Here is a 24046-nt window from a genome sequence, read left to right on the forward strand (position 1 = left end):
GCAGCCCTTGCCTTCTTCCCTGCCTCAGGGTGAGAGAGAAAAGCAGAAAGGTGGTTGAAGCTTGGTTCCATTTTCGTAGTGCTCATTGTAAATGTCACAGAAGGTCCTGCTCAAAATCAACATTCAAGAGTAGTTTAATTTAAAAGGTTGGAAGGAAAGGTGTGCGGTTGCTCTCAAACCAAACTGTGCCCCCCCCTCCCCCCACCCCATTTAAAGGGGAACATTGCTTTGGAGATGTCAAAATTACAGGCCCTAAAATGCACTATTCATCTTTTCACACCTATCCAAGGAATGTCCATTTTTTCTTTATTTCCCATTGAGAGAGTAGTCCTCTTTCCATTTGATCACTGCTGAATCAATTCAAGTATCTATTTAGGAAGTACAAATTGTGGAAGGTCTCCCATGTTCCACAGGTATTAGAACGCACTTTGCTTGTTAGAGAATCTGCTTCACCCGTGAAAAGATGTCTAAAGGGCACTTGCACTCCATTCATATTTTCAGGTACTTTTATTATGTGAATATCAGAGCAACATAGTATCCATGGTGTTGAAGTCCCTTGCTGAAATGCACTTTAAAAAGGAGACTTTTGGTCTTGACTGAAGAGTGAAATTAAACTGCCAACAAACTACTGACTTTGAGAAGCTAGCAAAGATTGATTTTTCCTTATATTTCAAATGGAGATGCTACTTATGCACCAGCATCACAGTATATCTGGAAAAGGTGTAGTTAAAAGTTGTTAGAGGGACAATAAGAACAGAAATAATTTTTATTTCAATTGCTCCTGGGCACAGACATATACACAAAACTTCAGTAAAGAGAATTTTCATGGAACATTATCAAACAAGGTACTGTTCCTTGTGAAGAAACAACCATAAACATTTATTTCCATTGTGAAAAGGTAGGTAGATATAAAGTACAGAACTATTACAGCCATTTTGAACAAAACGAAAAAGGCTCTATATGGAACCAAGCCTGCCTACACATCGCGCTTTGTTAGTACTGAGAACATGTGCATGAAAACAAAATTTTTGTTGCACAGAGTTTTTGTGCTCCTGCTGCTCATTCCCCGCTTATGAGTGACACAGGATTATTGTTACCCTCTTTAGAGCAATTAACTTTCATGTCACCAACAGAGGATTGTGACTTAGAGGGCAAATACCTAGCAGTGGACAAAGTAAGGAACAAATATGCTAGGCAATAAAAGAGGAGAAACCAAGTATAACATGTAGATAGAATTGTTTGCATCCGATGAAGTGAGCTGTAGCTCACGAAAGCTTATGCTCAAATAAATTGGTTAGTCTCTAAGGTGCCACACGTACTCCTTTTCTGTTTGTAAATAGAAATTTTTCTGAGTTTTCACAATCCATCAGCTGGTCTTTACAATGAATTATGAAAGAGAGCACTGGTTTGGCTGGTGGTATGGAAAACACCAGAGATTAAGGGTTAAGATATTCAGCATTCTGTGATTCTGAAGGATTATTGATATTTTCATGTTTTCCTGAGTACCGCAGAAACGGCACATTGAAGGAAGACCACCTAACCAAATAAACTTCATTTGGTGTATGATATAGGGCCAGATTATAAATGGAGTTTAAAAATCAAAATTAAGAAATTTACACATCTGAACCTTTCTGTCACATGCTATACTTGCGGGACTGTTCCACAGACAGAAGATTTGAAAACCTTAGAGTCCTTTACCTATGAATAACTCACACATTTGTAATAGTAGCTTCTTTACACTCTCAACCCAAAACCTTTGAATTGCCTCTTTCCACACAGAGACGGTCATTCATTCCAGACAATAATTGCAGGTTTTCTGATATTGGGTGCAGTTGCGGATTGCAACTTGTAAGCAATCATTTTAGAACTATTCATTAGAATGAAATTCAGGCCATTCAAGGAGTCACAAAAACAATTTTATTTCCAGTGTTTAAGTAGATGCACACAGGCATGATACAAGTTTGAATTCATTAAGTCTTCATGCAGAATTATATTCTTCTCAATAAAAGAAACCAGTTCCATCCAGGATCCACTATCTACACGCCTATGTTACAACATTTATATCAAATCTGGTATCTGAAGAAAAGATACACATGTAATATGTACATTTAAGTTACTTATTTTACAGAAAGATTAAAAATTCAAGTCACATAAAACACAAACTGTATTAAAATTGGAATATAAAACTCAGAGATCCAACTGGAATGCCTAAAGAATGGAAGCTCTGTATCCACCTGTGTTAAAATCTGTAAAATGTAATGAAATTTGTTAACAATAAAATGCGTTCGTTCGTTTGTTTGTAGTATGTTTCTCTAATTTAACAATTAACAATATGGCACCCTAACAAACCAAATGAATTTATGATGAGGCACTTGTTCGTGACTAACCCAAAAGAACAATTTTTCTGCATACTAATGCCAGACCAACTTTCAGTCATAAAACCATATACACACTACATAGCATGTTGCATCAGATGCTTTGTTCAACATTTGTATGCAGCCATCAAATATACTTTTTCTTAAAATAGATATATACTTTTAACTTTTTTTAAAATGTTCTTCTGGCTGTAGTAATGCACTGTGAAAGACTTTCCACAGTGCATATGGATGAAACCAGCCCAAATGAAGGCTGCATAAAGACAACAGTACAGGAAAATATATACAGAGTTATTGGGAAGTGTAACAGTAAGCTGTAGTGGACCTTTCCCCATTTCAAAGATACTGGTAAAATCGAGATCTAACCACCTGGGTCCCAGAGAGTTTATGAGGATGGGCATCAACTGCTGCACTGAAGCTGCTTTTGTTCATGCTCTGATAAGTTTCACCATTTACCTGGTCAGGAGGCTGGAGTGGTCCTGACAGAGGGGGTGTTCTATTGATCGAAGTCAAGCTGCTAGAAGAACTGCCTTCATCTGCCTGCATCTCTGCAGATAAAGGCAGATCTGCCTTTGATACATCTGTTAAGCTAGTGTTCTCAAGTTTGGGCTCTCCAGTTTCACCCGTATTAAGGTCAGTTGTGCTAGTGCGTAAACGTTCCCGTGCAAGCCACTCTGAAATTGAGAGGTCCTGGGCTGGACATTTTGGCTTCAACCGATTCACAGCTGAAAGCTCAGATTCTCTCTCTCTACTTTGACCCTGCTCTTGAGCTTTCCATGCGTTCAAAACACTTATTTCCGCAAAATCCCTCTGCCCTCCAAGTGTATGCCTTCGCCTGATATTTTTTCTCTTTGAGGTCTCTGCAGAGCTAGATTTTTGATTTCCTATACCAAACATATCATCTGCAGATGCTTTGAGACGCAGTTTTAATCTGTCTGTTATTTTAAGTCTCCACGTAGGTTCTTGTTTTTCAGTTTCACTTCTAGTTGATGTAGTTAAACTGCTTGTTGATCTTCCTTTTTTCATTATATCAAACATTCTGGTCATTGCAGGCGACTCCTTCTCATTCTTGGCATCCCCTGATCCTTCGCTATCTGTTTTGTGCCGGGCAGACTTTCTTCTAGATAGCGTATCACATTCAATAAGTTTATGAGAGCTAAACAGTCTGCGGCTGTCTAACTTTGGTGTTGAACTTCCCTCAGTACAACTTACTTCGCTTTCTTCGGAGTTCCTCCGATTTGTTTTTGGCACTTCTTGCATTTTCCCCCTGAATATCCTTTCAGCAGCAGAACTTGTAGCAAAGACGGGGAAATCACTTTCACTGTCCGTTTCCATAGGACGGCCTTCACTGATCAATTCACTTCTTTCATCATCAGCCTCATCCCCCTTGCTTTCTGTCACCGATTGCACTTCAGGGCTCAGCATATTAGACTCTAAGCCAGTTACATATGTAGTAGATGAAGTGGTTGAGTAATCTGAGGTGATAGAACTGACATCAGCAGCTAAAAATTCAATGCATTTAATTTCAGGGCTGGCTAATTTTTTGCCTGAAAATCTGTGCAGGGAAGCCTGGGATGAAGTGCTAAGCATAGTGCCAGAGTCAGACACTGTCTCTTCAACCTGGGATGAGGCTTGTGAAATAGGCATTTTAGGACTATCGTTCCCTACCGTTAACCGGTGGCTGAGATTCGGTGACTTTGTATATTTTTGTTGGTAAGGTGGTGAAGGCTCCTCTAAATGGATGCTCTCTTTCCTCAATGATTTCTTTTCATCCTTTGCAACAATCATGTCTTTTTTAGTGCTGTTCTCTTTTTCTTTCAGAACCAACATCCTTTGTTTTCTTTCTGCCGTCTCTCTCTCACATTCCTCTTTTGTTACATCACCATGAGATTGTTCAGCAAGCTCCTTCTTAAAAAATACATTATCCAGCTCATCTTCTGAGCTGCTTGGTTGTGGTTTTTCTTTTGTTTTTTTCCGCTTGCGACTAGCTGCTGCAAAGATGGAGGACACAAGCAGTTCCCTGCTATACTGATCCTTTCCAGATCCCCAAGAACCCTGTTTTGAACAAAAATCAAGGAACACAGTTAGCAGTTAAAACATGTACCAGCATGCCATTGGTTTGAGATTTTATGTGGGTATTCTGGTCTCCAAAGCCATAGTGCTCACTCCTGTTTCTTCAGGGAATACTGCTCTGCTCTGTGTGTGTGGCCTGAACTGCCACACTAGGCACCCTACATCCTCCCTTTCCCTACTTTGCAGCAGAGTCCCTCTGTCTGCCACAGTCCAACTGTAATTATTAACTGGGTGCTATATTAAGTAGTTAAGGAGACTCCAGGGAGCCTAAAAAGACCCTCTTCAACATCAGAATCTAGTGTGATCTGTTTGACAGAGAACATTCTGCGCGGCTCAAACTTCAGTCCCTCCCTCTTCCCACTTTACACCCTTTCTTTGAATGATCTCATACAACTTCAGCTACCATCTCCAGCCTGAAGACTTACATATACCTTTCCACTCCTGACTTGTTTCCATCCATCCAATCCCAGATCTAGGCACATCTTTCTGACATTGCCTCCTGGATGTATCATCATCAATTTAAGCTTAACATAGGGAAGATCAGTTTTGGCCATGAAGCATTCTCTGCTCTCCACGTTCTCAGTCACTAATAACACCACCACAAATCTCCCCGTTATTCAGCTGTGAGATGGTCATCTGACTCTTCCTTTCCCCTTGCTCTGTATTACCTAAGCCCTGCTCAAATTCTGCTGCTGCTTTCAAGGCACTCAAGAGATCCAACTTTTCTTTCCTTCTCTCTAGCTAAAGCTCTTGCTTATGCCCTCATCTTCTGTTTAGATTCGTGTGACCTCTTCTCGGGCCTCCCTCACCAGTTACTCCCCTCTACGGGATAGTTAAGATAGTTTCCTTGCCTGTTCATCTGTCCATGGTACCCCTTCTAGGAATCCTTTCACTGGTTCCCCCTCCTCCTCTGCATCAAATTCAAGCCACTTGTGCTTGCGTTCAAGGTCCTGTATAGCTCTGCCTCTATATCTTTTTGTGTCGCCCTTCCATCTGACTCCAATCCCACTGACCTCATGGGCTGCTTATGGCAAGGTGGGTGGTGAGGTACTTCAGGACAATGTTTTGTTTGGTTGGTTTTCATCATCACTACAATTATAGGTGCTCCCCAGAAGATTTTCCTTAAAATTTTTTACACCCTTTTTGGTTTTGTTTCTTAGTAAAAGGCAGACTGAAAGTTTTAGGTGGTACATGTTTGGTTTTTTAAGTGACTTTTCTGCTTAATTATCTTAAGCCTTGTCCACATTAGACAGTTGTTCCGCAGTTCTATCAGTATAAAGGTGCTTTATACGGGTATAGCAATTTCTGTACAAGAAGGGGAATAACTATACCAATATAAGTCACTTTTATTCCAGTCTCACTGGTATAAACTGGTATCCACACTATAATGTTTACTGGTATAACTATTTTGGCTTATAAAAGAAAATCACATCCCTAACCCAAAGTTATACCAGTAAAATTTTCAAATGTAGACCAGATCTTAGGGAAAAAAAAATGCCAAGTTCAGTCTTCTTTGGTTTTGCCGAAGAGCCACTGGTGGAGGTTTCTGAGAATTTTTACTATGAATAAATCAACTGAAGGGGTAATGTTTGATTATTTAATAAAGTCTTCCTTTGTTCCAAATGTTAACTGGTTGATGTAGATAACAAAAACCTGTCCGACTCACAATTCCTCTCCCTCTGAACTACCCAGCTCACACTCTTACAAACTCTGATTGTGTCTAGACTGGAAAACTCAGGAGTGGAGAAGCAATACAATGCTAACATCACAATAGCAAATGTAAAAAATAGGCACAAATTTAAGTCTGCCTTTGTACATCACAAAGCAGAAAGGAAAAAAAAGGGCAGGTGGTGGGAGATCCTAATTATTTGTCCTCCTTTTTAGGACACCTTAAGAATAAGAAAACATTTTCAATAATTGTCATCATTACCAGGTCACTTTTCTTATAAGTATCCTTTCCCCCACTCATATTCTCTATTTGTTCAATATTTATAGATCATAAATTCTTTGGGGCAAGGGCCAAGCCCCTCCTATGTGTGACCATGGTCTAGCACACTGTAGGCATTACCATAACATCATCAAAAAAATGACTACATAAATAAGGTAAGTCAGTTGCTTACATCAGTCAGGGAAGCTTTAAAATAGCAAGACTCTGAAGTTTGCAGGTTGGCATTTCCAGGGCTGAGCAGTCTGCTCCTAACAAGACCTTTAGGTGCCATTTATTTGCATTTAACTATCCATATTTCTAGTCTCTCTCCCCCGCAACATGCTATAAAAACTCCACAGCCCAGCTGTGCCACAACTGTTTTTATGCATATAAAAGCCAGGGCCAGCACTAAGGGGTAGCAAGCAGGGCAACTGTCTGGAGCCCCGTCCCACAGGGGGCACCGGGAAGCTAAGTTGCTCAGGCTTCGGCTTCAGCCCCGGGTGATGGGGCTTGGGGCCCTGGGCTGCAGTCCTGTGCTGAGGGGCTTTGGCTTTCTGCCCTGGGCCCTAGCAAGTCTAATGCCAGCCATGCTTGGAGAACCCCCTGAAACCTGCCCACAGCCCCCCAGGGGGCCCCGGATCTCTCGGTAAGAACCACTGATATAGGGTATGTCTACATTGCAGTTAGACATCCATGGCTGGTCCCTGCAAGCTAACTTGGGCTTGCAAAGCTCAGGCTAAGGGGCTGTTTAATGGCAGGGTAGATGTTCGGAACGCTCCCATCTCACAGGGTCCTAATGGCTGGCTCCAGCCTGAACCAGGATGTCTACACTGCAATTAAACAGCCCCACAGCCTGGGCAAGCTGCAGGTTTTAACTGCAATGTAGACATACCTATAAAAAGTCGGTGGCTCAGCCTGCAATTGGATCGAAGCTCCTGAGTCCCAGTCCTGTATCATACCCATAAGACCATCCCCTCCCTACCTCAAAAGTGCTTTCTAATGGGTTTTAGAAGAGAAATCTTTGGCTATACCAGTTGGCTTCTTATGGAGCTAGGATCCATGACCGTCAGCAGAAGCTGCCCTTGTATTCTACACATACTTTACAGACTGAAATAGAGACAGACATGCAAAAGTTGTTACACTAGTCTGAGTATCAACAACAGGCAAGCAATGGAGAGGAACATACTATATAACCTGAACATGATGTATAAATAAATAGTAGTTTATAGTATATAGACCCTAATTGTAACAAACATTGCTTCAGAGTTTGCAGCTTCCCTTCATGAGAGTCAATCTTTACAACTGAGTGACTTTTTCCACTTTCATGCTCCAAAATTAATTGGAGAAGGAATATTGAATATAACATCACGTGTTTAAAATAAAATCTTAAATAATGCCATATGTATCCATGTATAAACAACCAATGCAAAAAAATGCAAAGATCTAAAGTAGATTAGAAGTTTAGTCTTTATAATTTCACAAAAGATTTACCTTAGATTTTGCTGAGTCACTAGTAGCGGAGTCTGTGGAAAAAATCAGTTACAATATGGTCAGTTCTGTGCAAAATTTGTTTTTGCTACAGACAATGCTGGACTTATGGGGGGGAAAAAAAACAAGCACAGACCAAAATGTGAGAGCAAATAAAAACCAGAACAGAGTGGATAATCAGAGCTCACAAAGATGCAAGCTGCACCACAGAAAGCCACCGCCATGAAAGGATGCTGTGAATTGTAGGCAGAACCAGCTCAATGACAGGAATGGCAAAGGAGCCCTGTTCTTCTAAATAAAAAACAGAAATGCTAATGTTTATCCATGTTTTAAGTGTACAGCCCTGCAAAACTGCAGCTGAGAGACCTTTTCAGGATTGTCCTGGGTACTCTCCTGTGACTGATGTGATACACAATGCAAAACTGAACATCTTAATGTTGTTGGCTGCCCTAGCTGCAAATGGAGGTTCGTACGGTTGCATTCATTTTGTCAAACAGTTATTTGACATAAGGAGTAGCATTTTAACATTGTGCTGTGTTTTTTAAACCCCAATTTTACATCTGTATTCTCCTCTGAGTAACATATTGGTGAAATTTTACTTTTACCTAGCTAGAGTACAGCAGCTACCAGTTTTGTATTTCTCTATAACAAGCGTTATTATGAAATGAAAAATGAACACCATAATTTTATTGTCTAGCAAAAACGGAGGTTATACAGTTATAAAGGGGGTAGGAAAGGGCTAGCACAATGACCAGAACATGTTTTCTTTGACATTTTCCAACTTTTGTGGGACTTTTTCCCCAGAGTTAAAGAGCTGAGCCCCATGCCACACCCCTTTTTGACACATGGCTAATGCTTTATGACTAGAAAAACTGGTGGACCATACCATGCTATTCCTCCTCAGGGTCTGCTTCAGAAATAACAAGAAACAGCAGAAAGACTTTTAAAAAGTAGCATTGATCTGTTTAAAATACTCTTAAAAGAAAATTTACAGCACAGATCAATCTGTTGCATTTACAAGAAACGGGGGTTTCTGCAGACAAGGCAGCTACAATGTGGGCAACAGTCCTCCTTCTTCCTACAGTTCCAGCTGTCCATCAGTGACATCACAGAATCCACTAGTGACATCACCGTGTGATAGACTCCTCCCACTTCACCTGTTTCAACGTCAGTATAGAGTGACTGTTTCAGTAGGTGCTGAACAACCCTTGAAAAACTAAAAGAAATGCTAGAGACAAAGGGATACCTTTTTGTGGGAAACAACATGCTGGGTTAGTGCAACAGTACAGTGGGGGTAAAAGAGTCACCAAGAACAAGCCTACAATGCTAGTACTTAGCCAAACCGACAGGATGGCAATTGATAAACAGAAGGAAATAAGCTTTAATATAAAAATATTGCCGTATACTTATGAAAATGTCATCTGTTGACAAGCAAAGTAACAAGTTTTAACTGCATTCCTAACTTTGGGATGAAGATCTATTTAGAACCGTGTAGAAGGTAAAACTTTCTGCCATCACAGCAACCACTTATACAGCAGCACATATCTATTTGACCCTGTGATGATTATTCCATGGAGAATTGTGAATAAATAAAACAGTGCCTGCATGCTTGTTGGCCCTCAGTCTTTCAATGATTACACTTATAGATTGGAAAGCTTTGCTGACCAACAGATCATACAACTCTGTGTAAGCTCAAAAGCTGGTCTCTCTCACCAACAGAGGTTGGTCCAATAAAAGATATTACCTCACCCACCTTGCCCTTGTAATATCCTGGAACCAACACAGCGACAACCCCACTGCATACAAACACCACTATAGACACTTAAAAATACTCATGATTGTTTAGAAGAAGAAGAAAAACCAAATTATTAGTAAAAGAATATAGAAAATTACAGTGAATTAATAGAGTAGGTTATTCTAGCCTACGGACTAACACTGTCCAGGCAAGAGTTACCTGATACGTCTCCAGGAGATACTCCCGTCCTTCCAATGTTGGTGAGTAAATGATCTATGTTTGGCACTGGCTGAGATTCTACAGTGTTTTCCTCCTGAACTGTTGTCTACAGTTAATAAACAAAGATCTCTTCATCATCGTTTCACAATTAGTTCATTATGATTCAACAGCATTTAGAAAACAGCACTATTTCACCTGAGGACACAGTTTCCTCATGAGCTCTAATTTTTCCATATTTCTTTATTGCTTTTAACAAAAACACACGGAACGTCTTATTAGTTCTTTCATTACTGCAGAGACTGGAGAGCTAGAAAGGTGTTTCTGAAGAGCAAAGCATACAACGGTGCAGCAAGAAATATTATGCATTCTAAGGATATCTGGACTGTGTTCTAAACTAAAATGAATTAGAACACAAATATTTAAGGAACAATACTTACAAGAGGCTCCTCGGCACCATCTTCTGTGAAAAACCAGTCATGCTACAATTTAAAATAAAAAAAGTGAAAACCCTGCAGGAAGTGAAACAATCAAATGTGGACAGCACTAAAAAGGACAGTTTTGAGAAAACAACTCCAGGGACAAAACTCAGAGCCAAACTTGTGCAATATGTGAAAGCAGATCTGTCCATGTAAAAAAAAAATTTTTTTTAAATAATGAAATGAATTCACTTACTTTTTGGATAAGCGTTTCTACAATTTTGTACTGGTCTGGCATGTGAGTAACCATGTGCGTCATGTTGTCTTCAGATGTCCTCACGAGGGTTGGACCAAACACTATAGCCAGGTTTCTTGGTTCCATCTAATAAGTAATGGAAGTAGATCTGCATTACAGATTTATAATAGGGATATACAATAAATACCCATTACAATAAAATACATTAAGCACCACTGAGGCTTCCTAATTAACTTACTCTTAATTTGTGCAATGCATAACAACCAGTCTATAGCTATTACTGCTGTTGTTTCTGAAGCCAGTTAAACTAATGACATTCAAAAGATTTTCAGTAGTGCTCATATCATCATCCTCGGAAGTCTGATACATCACTTTTTCACATTAAACCTTTTATAAATGTACATTTCAGATAAAAAGGCGAAGATGCCTCTATACAAAACCTGGTCGAGTTCTGTACAGTGGAACATATACTCCTTTATTGCCGTTCAGAACCCAAACTGTTGTATATAACCAGGGAAAAGCTAAATTAAAAAGGACTCTCTCATATCTTCCACCTGCGTTACTGATTTTACATAAAAACTAGATTATGTAAAAATACTAACTCTGTAAACACACAGTGCCTTCTAATTAAGATATTTAAGCATCTTCTAGACACCCTGGAGTACTGGGAAACTTCCAAACTATAACTTTTATTCGACCAGGGAAGAATTTCAGCTACTAATCAAACACTTCTCTCAAAAGGTATGGAAATCTCCACTGTCCATGCACACCCTAGCCTGTGATGCACAGAACCCATTCCACTCCCATTCACCCCTGGAGAAGGCAGCAAACATTTTGGATCTTATGTGGATCTATCATACTTAAGCACCCAAATGTATTAGATAATCTCCTCAGCACACAAACCACTGATTCTATAGATCATCTGCTTTTTAAACTGCACTTTATGACAAAAACCATAAGCAAGTGTGCAGGTCACTGCAGACTACATGGCTCTGGGAAGAAGGATAAAGAAGTCCGAGGCACAAGTCACATTCTTGTCCATCAGCACTGGTGTGTCCAGTTTTGGGCCCCCCACTACAGAAAGGATGTGGACAAATGGGAGAGAGTCCAGCGGAGGGCAACGAAAATGGTTAGGGGGCCGGGGCACATGACTTATGAGGAGAGGCTGAGGGAACTGGGCTTATTTAGTCTGCAGAAAAGAAGAGTGGGGGGGGGGATTTGATAGCAGCCTTCAACTAACTGAAGGGGGGTTCCAAAGAGGATGGAGCTAGGCTGTTCTCAGTGGTGGCAGATGACAGAACGAGGACCAATGATTTCAAGTTGCAGTGGGGGAGGTCTAGGTTGGAAATTCGGAAAAAACTATTTCACTAGGAGGGTGGTGAAGCACTGGGATGGGTTACCTAGAGAGGTGGTGGAATCTCCATCCTCAGAGGTTTTTAAGACCCGGCTTGACAAAGCTCTGGCTGGGACGATTTAGTTGGGGTTGGTCCTGCTTTGAGCAGGGGGGGTTGGACAAGATCTCCTGAGGTCTCTTCCAACCCTAATCTTCTATGATTCTAAGTAGAAGCACAGCACTTCTACTATGCTTTATTATATATTGTGGCTTACAGTTTATCTTCTCATGCTCATGACATGGAATAAACTCATAATAAATGGGAGGTAACGTGGTCCACAAGAATGAGAACAAGACTGCAAGTCAGGATGTCTTGAGTCCTAATCCTAGGTTTGACTCAGTGTGTTGCCTTGGGCAAGTCAGATCACTGCTCTGTAAAACTGGGATACCACCACACTACTTCCCTATGCTATGAGGATTGATTAGCTGAAATTTTTTTTATAAAGTCTAATTATCATAAGGTCTAATTATTATCAGACAACACCCTGAACAGTGCTCTAGGCATTGTACAGAAATTTATATTACAGTTTGTGCTATCATCATTTCTTACAGGTTTGCTTTTATTTACCCACAAAATCTGATAATTATTTGTAACAAACAATCATACATAATTAGGCAGAGGGTAAAATTTTCAAAATCATTTCAGTGATTTAGGAAATTAACTCCAATTTTCAAGTGACATAGGTGCTTGGGAGCCTAAGTCTCACTGAAAGTTAACTAGACTTAGGCACTTGGCACCAAAATGACATTTGACTATAGAACTTAGGCAATTTTTAAGTTTTACCCAGAGTCTTTTATTCTGAAGGATCCTAAAGCACTATACAAAGTATTGGCCCAATCTTGAGAACTGCAGAACATTGAAATCAAGTACAGCATAACATACTATACAGCAGTGGGAGAACGAGACATTTTTTAAATGAAATAATGGCAGACCCCTATTTTTGTGAGATCTTTAATGTTAATTATCCGACAGTAAACAGACTGTGCAGACTTCTCAGGTCTACACAGAAAACGTGTACCCTTTTAACGGAAATTGGTTTCGAACTGTTCAGTTCAACTAGTTGAAATCTTGCATGGGCACACGTAAATCAGTTTACAACTGGCTTATGTTGAAGTTACAGAATTAAACAATATGTATATAAAGCCAATTGTAAACCAACTTAATTGTGCCCACACAGGTGGTTTGTACCCAGTTTTAAGTAAATAAAAATGAATTTTAGTTACATCAGTACACACTTTGTAGACAGACAAGTCTCATCCAAAAGCTCCTCAACACAACAAAAGGCCTTATGTTGACTTTACCGACCTTAACCAATAAAATGCTGGGTAGACACAGATGGGTTTATCACCTGAAATAATCCTACACAACGAAATTTGTTTAAATAAGTAAAATGGAGCAAAAAGTCTTGTATATTTGGTTTGATACCTTGTTCTTTTCTGAATTCTCTGCTACTGTCTTCAGATGTGCAGAAAGAAACTTGAGTGTTTCATAATGATGTTCAGGTAAATCATGAATCTGAAACAAAAAATCTTAGTATGGAGTTTAAAGTATTTTAGTGCTAAATTGTACTGCATTTAAAATGTATTCATCGTCAGCATACCAGCCTCTTAAGTGTTTTCAGCCGCTCAATAGGATCTTCTTTTCTATTGGCATCTATGAAATCTGCATATTTGTCTGACAAAAGAAAAAAAATCTGTTTTACTGCATGTGAGAGAGAAGTTTTATAGAAAACATAAGTGAACCTGTTTCAACTTTTACATAATATGTCAAGCAGCTGTAACTGAAAAATAGCTCAAAGAATTTATGTCAAATTAAATTGATAAATTCTAATAATTTGATTGGGAATCTCACTGGATTGCGGTTATAAAAATTAACCTACTACTAATTTAAACAGAATTTTTTAAAACCCCCACTATTTATATTCAACCTATAAAGTTTAAACCTATAAAGAATAAAAATATGCTCCATCTGCAGTTAAAGTCAACAAATTCCATGCCCACAGCTGTGCTACCAAGTTGAATAGTGGTTACACACATATCCAGACATGCACAGTTACATTATTTCAAACTACTTCAGAAGCATGAGGAAATCAGGGACGCGAGGAGGAAGGAAAATGGGTTAGGTTAGTTTGGAAGAGGTCTAAAATTATAGGATACTAACTATATACTAACCTACTACATACAATGCAATGTAGACATGAACAAAGTATGTTCCTGTTTTGAGACCATTTACAGTGATTCCTGGGCAGTTAGAGAAAAATTTACTGTCAGCTCACACATGTAAGCCATTTTAATCATAATCATTAGCCTTTTTAATAAAGAAATGTGGAAGTTTATTACTTCATTAGGTTGTTTTCACTTAATATTTTCTCTCAATCATTTGAAGGCCCAAATGAGGATTAATATTTGACGAAAAAATTCCTAACACAAGCTCAAAAGGGAAGACAACTCACCATTAGTAAAAAGTGGTTCTGGGAGCTTTCTGAAGAAGGATTTCAGTAAACTGCTTATCACATTCAAGTCTCGCCATTTCTGTGTATTCAAAAGAGAGACAAAGACTCTGTATTGCTATAATCATAATAAACTTTCTAGAAGAGATTATTGTAAATGGAAATATAGCAAACACCAACTTACATCATCATGAACATCGATGTCAGTCATTCCTTTATTGAGTTCCTCTTGCATACTTGAGATAGCAGCATTGTTTCCAGGGACTCTGTATATACCTGTGTATTCAAGGCCTCGTTCTTCAACCAGTTTGCAGCATATGTCGACTATTAGTGGAATATACTGGGGGGGGGCAGGAGAAGATTGTTGGTTTTGTTTCAAAATGTCTCACACACAAGTAAGAACATACACGTATTTTCAAACTGAAGTGAAAAGAAAAATTGTACTTTCATACTTTATTGGTGTGAGCTGGGGGACAGTCATCAAGCTTAACGCCAAAGGTTCCTAAAGCAGATGGCTTCTTCTCAAATGTCTTTCTCATGATGTTTGGAATGCCTTTTCGCCATGTTCCCTTGTCTTTTGGTGGGCTTGTCTCGTCTTTTTTAAAGCAAGTGGGGAGAAAATGGAAATGTTAAAGTCATACAGTCAAAACCAATTCTGATTAAAGGCAACAAAAATCACAAGCACAAAATTATTGTGTCTTTGAAAGCGTGGACATTTAACAACTGTTGTATTTCCTACTCTCCCTCTTCCCTCTAGCAGTCCCACTGGTTTCCATTACTGAAAGCAGCTTCCCATTCAGCTTGCGCATTACCACTGTGAATAGTGATTTTAGATTCTGAAGCTACTACTCTTTGCAGCATGCACCATTTCAGGAAAAAGGCAGCAGAAGGGAGTAGTATACCGCTCAATAGGATTCACCACCATGTATTCTAGGGCACCTCAAAATAGAGCAATGAGTAAGATCTCATTTGATTCTCTGACATGTCAACAGGCTTTGTTAGAAACAATCTCTGTCTTCATTAAAAGGGCACTCACTATCGTCAATTTTTATTTTCCCACCACCTGTCAAACCAAAAAGGCCAACCACTTAGTCTTTCATGATTTGCTGCATTTTCACCACTTTCATTGTCCAAACTCCCTGCAGACACACTCAGTAAATATGCAGAGTTTCTCAGACAAAACCTGGCCTCCACTGAAAGGGTGTGACTGGATTTTGCTAGCCTCCATTAGGCTATATAAAAACCACACACTTCTGTCTCTTCACATGACTTGAAAAAAAAACCTAACAAACAGTTACCTACCTTTTCGTATCTCTTGTTCTTCGAGATGTGTTGCTCATGTCCCTTCCATTCTAGGTGTGCGCGAGCCCACATGCACGGTCACCAGAGATTTTTGCCTTTAAGCGGTATCCGTAGGGTTGGCTGTGGCGCCCTCTTAAGTGCCGCACTTATGCGTCGGTATATCAGGCGCCACTGGCCCTATGCCCTCTCAGTTCCTTCTTGCCAGCAACTCTGACAGAAAGGCAGGAGGTTGGGTAATGGAATGGACATGAGCAACACCTCTTGAAGAACAATAGTTACAAAAAGGAAGGTAACAGTTTTCTTCTTTGAGTGCTTGTTCATGTTGATTCCATTCTAAGTGATTCACAAGCAGTGTCCATGGAGGTGAGGTCGGAGTTCACGGTCGTGCAGCTTGCAGCACTGCTCTGACAAAGCCACCATCGTCTCGAGCTTGCTGGGTAAGTGCCTAATGAGATGCGAATGTGTGGACAGACAACCAGGTAGTGGCCCTATAGATCTCTTGGACTGGAACCTGTGCCCTAGTCAAGTGTGCTGTCACAATTGCCGGCGGAGGCATGTTTGCCAGCTCATTGCATTAGAAGATGCAGGCAGTAATACAGAACAAAAACCTCTGAACAGAGACACTGGGCAACCCTTTCTTTTATCTGCCACAGCAATGAACAACTGCACTGACTTACAGAACAGCTTTGTCCTATCTATGTAGAAGGCCAGCGCCCTCCTGACGTCCAGGGCATGCAGCCTGCATTCCTCCTCTGACGCATGAGGCTTTGGAAAGACGACAATAAGTATATGTCCCGGCCAGTTTGTAACTGGGAAACTACCTTGGGCAGAAACGCCGGGTGCGGTCACAGCTGGACCTTATCCTTGTAGAATATCTTATAGGGCGGTTCTGAAATAAACACCCTGATCTCAGACATGCTGTGGGACGACGTTATCACAACTAAGAACGAAACCTTCCAGGGGAAAGCAGGAAGCCAGAGGCTTGAAGGGAGGCCCCAGGAGCCTCAATAACACGAGATTCAGGTCCCAGGGAGGGGCAGGATCCCAGATGTGTGGGTAGAGATGCTCCAGACCTTTCAAAAACCGGGCCATCACGTCATGAGCAATGACTGACCTGCCTTGGAACGAAGGGTGGAAAGCCGAAATAGTGGCCAGGTGGATCCTGATCGATAACAGGGACAAATCTTGGAGTTTGAGGTGCAGAAGGTAATCCAGAATCTCCTGCAGCAAGGCCTGCTTGGCCCAGATACGCTGCTCCGAGGACCAGCACGTGAGCATTTTTCACTTGGCCAGGTAAGTCACTCTGGTGGAGGGTTTCCTACTACCCCGCAAGACCTGCTGAACCTAGGCTGAGCATTCCTGTTCGTCCGCATTTAGCCATGCAGTAGCCATGCTGTCAAGTGTAGCGCCACCAGGTTTGGATACAGAAGGCTGCAGTGGTTCTGGGACAGCAAATCCAGCCAGAGGGGTAGCTATCGAAAGGTCCAGCAGCATGCCACACCAGTGCTGGCGAGGCAACACGGGGGCTATTAGGATAACCTTCGCCCTGTTCTGTTTGATCTTCAGGAGGACTCTGTAAATCAACAGCACTGCCGGGAAGGTGTGCATCAGAGCCCCCTACCACGAGATGAGAAATGCGTCTGACAGGGAGCTCCTGTCCATCCCCTGGATCGAACAGAACACATGGCACTTCCTGTTCTGCCTGGACGTGAAGAGGTCCACCTGAGGAGTCCCCCACCTCTGGAAGATTGTGCTGACTACCTCTGGATGGAGCGACCACTCATGATGAGACGAGAAGGTCCTGCTGAGGTGATCTGCTAATACGTTCCTGGTCCCGGGCAGATGCGCGGCTACCAGATCAATGGTATGCAGCACACAAGTCCCACAGGCAGAGAGCTTCTTGGCAAAGGGCCAAAGACCTGGCTCCGCCCTGCCTGTTGATGTAATACACTGTCTGAAAGGTCCTGCACCACCTTGTCCTTCAGGGGGGGCAAGAAAGCCTGGCAGGCCAGGTGAACTGCTCTGACGTCCCTGACCTTGATGTGGAGGGTCAGATCGTCCTGTAACCAGCGGCGCAGCATACTGAACTCGCCCAGGTGGGCTCCCCAGTCCAGGTCCGAAGCATCGGAGACCAGAATCAGCAACAGGGATGGGGCCAAGAAGGGAACTCCCTCCAACATCGACCTGGGGTCCAACCACCAATTCAGCGACGACCAGATACGATCTGGCACCCCAAATACCCAGTCTAGGTCGTGTCTGTTGGGAATGTAGACGGATGCCAGACATGTTTGCAGAGGCCAGAGATGGAGCCAGGCGTGACTGACCACATATGTGCATGCGGCCATGTGGTCCAACCACCACAGGCAGGTGCGAGCCGTGGTGATCAGGTGATTTTTCACATGGGAGATCAGGTCTGACATAGCCTGAAAATGTACCCCCGGAAGGAAGGCTCTGGCCCGCATGGAGTTGAAAATCATTCCAATGAACTCCGTTGCACAGGCCTTAAGGTAGATTTTTTGTTGTTTAACAACACGCTCAGGTTGTGGCACGTGGAGCGCACCAGAACGAGGCTCCTCTGCACTTGTTCCAGAGATCTGCCCTGGATGAGCAAATCGAGATACGGGAAGACCTGGACCCGTCAGCATCACAAGTAAGCAGCCACTGGTGCCATACATTTTTGTTATCACCCTCTGGCCAGATGAGAGGCCAAAGGGCAGCACTGTAAACTGGAAATGGCTTCCGCCCACCATGAAACAGAGGAAGCGTCTGTGACTGAAATATGGAAATAAGCGTCCTTCAAATCGAGGGTGCCGTACCAGTCTCCTGGATCTGAGGAGGGGAGGATGGAGGGTGGGGAGACTATGAGAAAAAGACAGTTATCTCAAACACCACCACTTATGGAAAAGGTGTGTTGCTCATGTCCATTCCATATTAGATGTGTGTGCTCGCCACATGCACTGGTGCCAGAAGTTTTTCCCTCAGCAGTATCCGTAGGGGACTGGCTCCGGCACCCCCTGGAGTGGCGCCCGCATGGAGCGGTATAAGTGGCACAGCTGGCTCCCCACACACTCAGTTCCTTCTTATCGGAAACTCTGACAGTGGGGAAAGAGGGCGGGTCATGGAATGGACATGAGCAACACATCTCGAAGAACACCAGTTATGGAAAAAGTAACTCTTTTCTTCGAGTGCTTACTCACATCCACTCCATATTAGGTGACGCCCAAGCAGTACCCCTGGAGGGTAGAAGTTCACGGTCACGTAGATTGCAACACAGCTTTGCCGAACCCAGTGTCGTCCCTGGCCTGCTAAGTGATGGCATTATGAGCACTAAACATGTGGACAAAGAACCACATTGTGGCTCTACAGATGTCCTGGATAGGGATGTGCACCAGGAAGGCTGCTGAAGATGCCTGAGCTGTCATCGAGTAGGCTCTGACAACTGGCAGTGGCTGAACCTCCGCCAAGTCGTAACAGGTCCTTATGCATGAGATGATCCAATTGGAAATCCTCTGTGAGGACACCAGATGACCCTTCATCCCATCCGCTGTAGTGATGAAGAGTTGAGTCGATTTACGGAAAGGCTTTGAACGCTCTAAGTAAAAAGCCAAGGCCCTCCCGATGTCCAGGGCGTGAAGACGCCTGTCTTCACTGGTGTTGTCCAGTTTGGGACAGAACACCGGGAGGAAGATGTCCTGGTTCATATGGAAAGTGGAGACCACCTTTGGCAGGAAGGCCGGGTGGGGACTCAACTGAACCTTATCTTTGTAGAAGACCATGTACGGCGGTTCTGAGGTCAAGGCTTTAATTTCCGAGACCCGTCTCGCCGACATCACCACCATCAGGAATGAGAACTTCCATGACAGATGGGAAAGGCAGCAGGAACCCAGTGGTTCAAAGGGCAGGCCAGTGAGCCTACAGATGACCGAGCTAAGATCCCACTGCAGGACGGGAGCCCACACCTGTGGGAAGAGTTTCTCCAACCCTCTCAAGAATCTGACCGTCATGTCATGGGAGAACACAATCTGTCCTTGGATTGGCGGGTGAAAAGTGGAGATGGCCGCAAGATGCACTCTAATGGAAGTGTGCACCAGGCCCTGGTTCCTCAAACAGAGCAGGTAGTCCAGGAAAAGCCTGTATGGAGGAAAGCAAGGGAGAGATACCCCATTCGGACACCCAGGGGGAAAACTTCAGCCAGGTAAGTCAGTGTAGTTGAGGGCTTTCTACTTTCCAGGAGGACCTGTTGGACTCCTTCCGAACAGGTCCACTCCTCGGGGTTCAGCCACACAGCATCCATGCCAAGAGGTGGAGGGACCTGAGGTTGGGGTGTAAGAGCTGACCGCTGAGCCTGCCTCTCCAGTCCTTAGGCAGGACTGCTTCGGGCAGGCGAATGCTGGCAGGACATCCCTCTCGATGGGGATTGGTACCGCTGAGGTGGAGACATACGCACAGGTCCCAACACTGGTTTTCCCTGAGACCGAGGTACCGCGGGAGCGTCAGGATTTCTTGAGCTGCTTGAAGAGCTTCAGGTGTCGATGGCATCTGAAGTTGGCTAGGGTCTGCACCGCTTTCTGGGGTCACAGGCCATTTGAAGAGATCCCTTGTTGCCACCGTACCCTCCTCCACCAAGATGCATAATTCTGGGGCCTAATCTTGGGGGAGGGACTCTGAACTTTCAGAGGGAGTCCCATAAGTTAAAATTGTAACTGCCCAAAAGAGCCTTGTGGTTCGCCACCTGGAATTGCATGCTGGCTGTCGAATAAATTTCCCTCCCGAAAAGGTCCAGTCTTTTGGCCTCTATTCTTGGGGTTGACCTGGTGTGCCCCTGCTTGTCCTGTCATTGGCCACAGAAATGATCAGTGAGCCTGGAGGTGGATGGGTATAAAAAGGTACTCAAACCCTTTGGCCAGGACAAAGCACACTTTTTCCGCTGTTTTGGAGGTGGGAGGGATGAACGACAGGGTTTGCCAGAGGGCCTTGGCAATTTTGAGGACCCTGTCATGCACTGGTAGTGTGGCAGTGATAGAGACTGAGGACGTTGAACAAGGTGTCCACCTGCTTGGCCATCTCCTCCACCTCTAGGCCCAAGTTCTCGGCCACTCATCGAAGCAGGGCCATAAGTGCAGGTCTTCTTTAAAATTGTCCAGCGGGCTGGCCCTCGAGGATCCTGTGACTGCCTCATCTGTGGATGAGGACAACGACTGAAACACCGGGGGGCATCATCCCCCATGGGGGAAGCGCGTTTTGGGGTGGACACTGGCTACTCTAACTTGACCTCTGAGCCTGGTGCTGCCGGTGCCGTCAACACTGCTCTGAGGTGGTGGCCGATGAGTGGCGTGAAGGGTGTATTGCCATCACAGGCATGCCCCAGGAACTCCAATAGGGCCACTGTGCTGGCCACTGGCCGTGCTGCCAAGGTGGCGGTGTAGAAGTCAATGCAGCCTCCGGTGCCCAATTGCGCCGGTGATGCCTTGGTGAGGAGCTAATCTACCCTTCCATGCCGGAGGAAGCCCTTTCTGGTGACCACGGTGGAGCCGTTGATGCCTGCATTTGTCAGCTGACCATTGTCGCTGGAGACCGGTGCTGGGGCCCCGGGGACCAGTACCATGACGGAGATCGTTCCCATAGAGCAGGTGATGGGGACCCGTACCAAGACGACAACCGGCGGGAGGGTGAATGGTGCCGGTAACATGGAGGCTGGCGCCTCTCCCTAGGTGACCCGCATTGCACTAGATCACTCAATGCCTGTGATCTAGTGCAAGCCCCTGAAGATCTGAGCTGCAAAGCCAGAGATCTGCGGCACAAAGTCGGAGAGCGCTGCCTTGGCTCAGGACATCAGCAGCGTTCAACTGCCTCTGGGGGGTCTTGGCAGCTGGCTCGCCCTCGTAGGGGGCACACGTGGTACCAGCAGCTCTTGTAAAGGCCTCTGTTCTCTAGGTGCCAGGAAGGCATCAATCCTGGGAAGGCATCAATCCTGCCACAAGACTGGTTCCCCTACTGCTTCTGGGATTCAGCGGTAGATCCTTTGGGGGACTAAGGGCACCGACTAGGGAGGCATGTCCATGTGGCTCCGGTGTGGATGGGTGGCCCGAACTGGGTCCTTTGCCCAATACCCCATAGCCTTTCTTGCCTGGTGCCAGGGAACCATGTTTCTTGGTCTGCTTTCTGGGGACTGGTGAAGGAGAATGGTGCCAGGCAGAGACCGGTGCTGGGGGTATGCTATGCACTGAGACCAACGTACTAGGAGTAGAGTCCAGCCGGGATGGCTCAGAAGCCAGGTGGAGAGCAGCCTCCATGAGGAGGGCCCTCAAACGGATGTTGCACTCTTTCTGGGTTGAAAGTTTTTACACATGACACTTGTCTTTCACATGTGATTCCCCAAAGGCCTTGAGGCAACTACAGTGGGGGGGTCACTAACAGGGATAGGCCCATTGCAGTCCAAGCTGGGTTTAAACACCTGAGACAGGGGCATTCCCTGCCTGGGGCGAAGTCCCCATTGGGACTCTAACTTCTAACTACACTTGACAAGTGCTTAACACTAACTACTATAAACAAACTATTTACAAGGCCCTAAGGCTCAGTCAGGAGAGACGAAACCGCTAGCCCTTGCTGTGTAAGGAAAAGGCACTCTGGCTAACCACCACAGGCGGTAAGAAGGAACTGAGAGCACGTAGGGCTGGCAGCGCCTGATATACCAACGCATGAGTGTGGAACTCAAGGGGGCATCACAGCCGATGCTATGGATACCACTAAGGCAAAAATATCCAATGACTCTGCATGTGGGAATACGCACATCTAGAATGGAATCGTCATGAGCAAGCACTCGAAGAACCACCACTTTTCTAGTCTTAGGGCTAGAAACAGCTGAAGAGGTGTGGCTTGCACTATGTGACTTAATTATGCTAATGGCAAAGTTTTCAAAAGCGTCCAAGTCTCATTTTCAGAAATGACTTAGGAGCCCAAGTCTCACTGAAAATCAATGGAACTCAGGCTTCTAAGTGCTTAAGTCACTTTTGAAAATGGGACTTGGATGCTTTTGAAAAATTTTACCCTTAGACAGATGCAGTATCAATTGCTAAAACTCAGTCATATGCACAGTGTTTGGTTCCCCTCAAAGATACAGGTAAGTGAGGCTGTACCAGCTCTGTAATTCTCCTGATGTAATCCTGTCCTCTTATTCAGAGGTTTCTGGAGAAATAATGCTGTGTAAGATCCTGAAGGTTACTCATCCCTATCTCTCCAGAAAAATGCTACTGCAGTTTTAGTATATAATACTGTCTGAGAACGATAGCCCGTATAAAGGGAAACTTGTCTGGGGAACAAAACGGAATTCCTTCTCGGAGTTCAGGCACACACATTCAAACCTGAGTGCTCAGTCACTTAAATCAGCGGCCTGACTGTCAGCAGTGCTGTGCACCAACAACTCCCTTTAAAAACGTTGGCCTGAGACTTTACCAGTTGGAGATCAATTATTGATATACGCTTACAGTTGCAGCTCACTCATCTGTGAAATTTAATACGTTGGCACCTCAGAAAGAGCTCAGCAGAGTTTAATTTCTTGCTCTGGGAAAAATAATACCTTTTCCCACCCAAAATAATGCGTTTTCCTTTCGGTACTTTAAATCCATGGGGCAAGAAAATCCTCTAACATTATAAAAGGTTTTACAGAAAAATTTTGTTTTCTTAACAATAGTTTAAAAATGGTTCTACCTAGTCATTTGCAGATCAACCGGGGAGGGAAAGACTAGTGCTAGATAAGAATCTTCTGAAGCAAGGCATAAGCTTAGTAGAGCTTAGCTGTGAGAAGCACAACACTGGTGTAGTCTATTGCTGCTGTCACTACAGACAGTTGCAGGAAAAGAGCCAAGACTTACCTCAAAGAAGACTTCAATACAGATCTTCAAGGGCCTGAAAAAACCACCCCCGAGTGACATAAGTTACATCGACTTAAAGCAGTGTCTACACTGCACTATGTTGGCAGGAGATCCTCTCCCATCAACAGAACATGTCTTGACCAGATGTGCTACATCAGCGCAGCTGCGCTGATGTAACATGGTAGTGAAGACAAGCCCACAGACGGTCAGTGATTCTAAATACAGCTCAAAAAAAATAGTTAATGCTTGTTTGCATCTGTATGTTCACGTATCCGAAGAAAGGGGCTAAAGCAACTCTTATGTCCTGAACATTTGGCCTTCTACAATGTTAATTTTTTATAGGTTTAGCCAACAATAATGTATGTAGTATACACACCTTTAGTGAGCAGCTTCCTTTCTGACTCCTCCTTGGGAGAGTGAGGACTTTGGGTCCTTTGTTCTGTTTTAGTGCCAAGAAATGTTTGCCTGATACTGAGACTCTGGCGAGGTGTTTTGGGGGAGGGCTCTGTTTTGCTGCTGGAAGAACTGAAATAAGGCATTA

General features: G+C 43.6%; 1 protein-coding gene across 5 annotated transcripts in view; it reads right to left on the reverse strand.

Moving 5' to 3' along the window:
* Window positions 1-1903: 1903 nt before the first annotated feature.
* The window catches only part of ARHGAP21 (Rho GTPase activating protein 21), a 187756-nt gene continuing 165613 nt past the window's right edge, over window positions 1904-24046 (reverse strand). For all 5 annotated transcript variants that reach the window (XM_048837869.2, XM_048837866.2, XM_048837865.2 and 2 more), the window contains 11 exons: window positions 23882-24030; window positions 14785-14927; window positions 14517-14672; window positions 14336-14414; window positions 13484-13557; window positions 13309-13398; window positions 10490-10615; window positions 10255-10296; window positions 9818-9923; window positions 7867-7898; window positions 1904-4430 (listed from right to left, as the gene is read on the reverse strand). In XM_048837869.2, the coding sequence (XP_048693826.1) occupies window positions 2712-4430; window positions 7867-7898; window positions 9818-9923; window positions 10255-10296; window positions 10490-10615; window positions 13309-13398; window positions 13484-13557; window positions 14336-14414; window positions 14517-14672; window positions 14785-14927; window positions 23882-24030 (2716 nt within the window). In that variant the 3' untranslated portion in view covers window positions 1904-2711. The remainder of the gene's footprint in view (window positions 4431-7866; window positions 7899-9817; window positions 9924-10254; window positions 10297-10489; window positions 10616-13308; window positions 13399-13483; window positions 13558-14335; window positions 14415-14516; window positions 14673-14784; window positions 14928-23881; window positions 24031-24046) is intronic.

Source organism: Caretta caretta, chromosome 2, assembly GCF_965140235.1.
Source record: "Caretta caretta isolate rCarCar2 chromosome 2, rCarCar1.hap1, whole genome shotgun sequence".
Classification (NCBI taxonomy): domain Eukaryota; kingdom Metazoa; phylum Chordata; order Testudines; family Cheloniidae; genus Caretta; species Caretta caretta.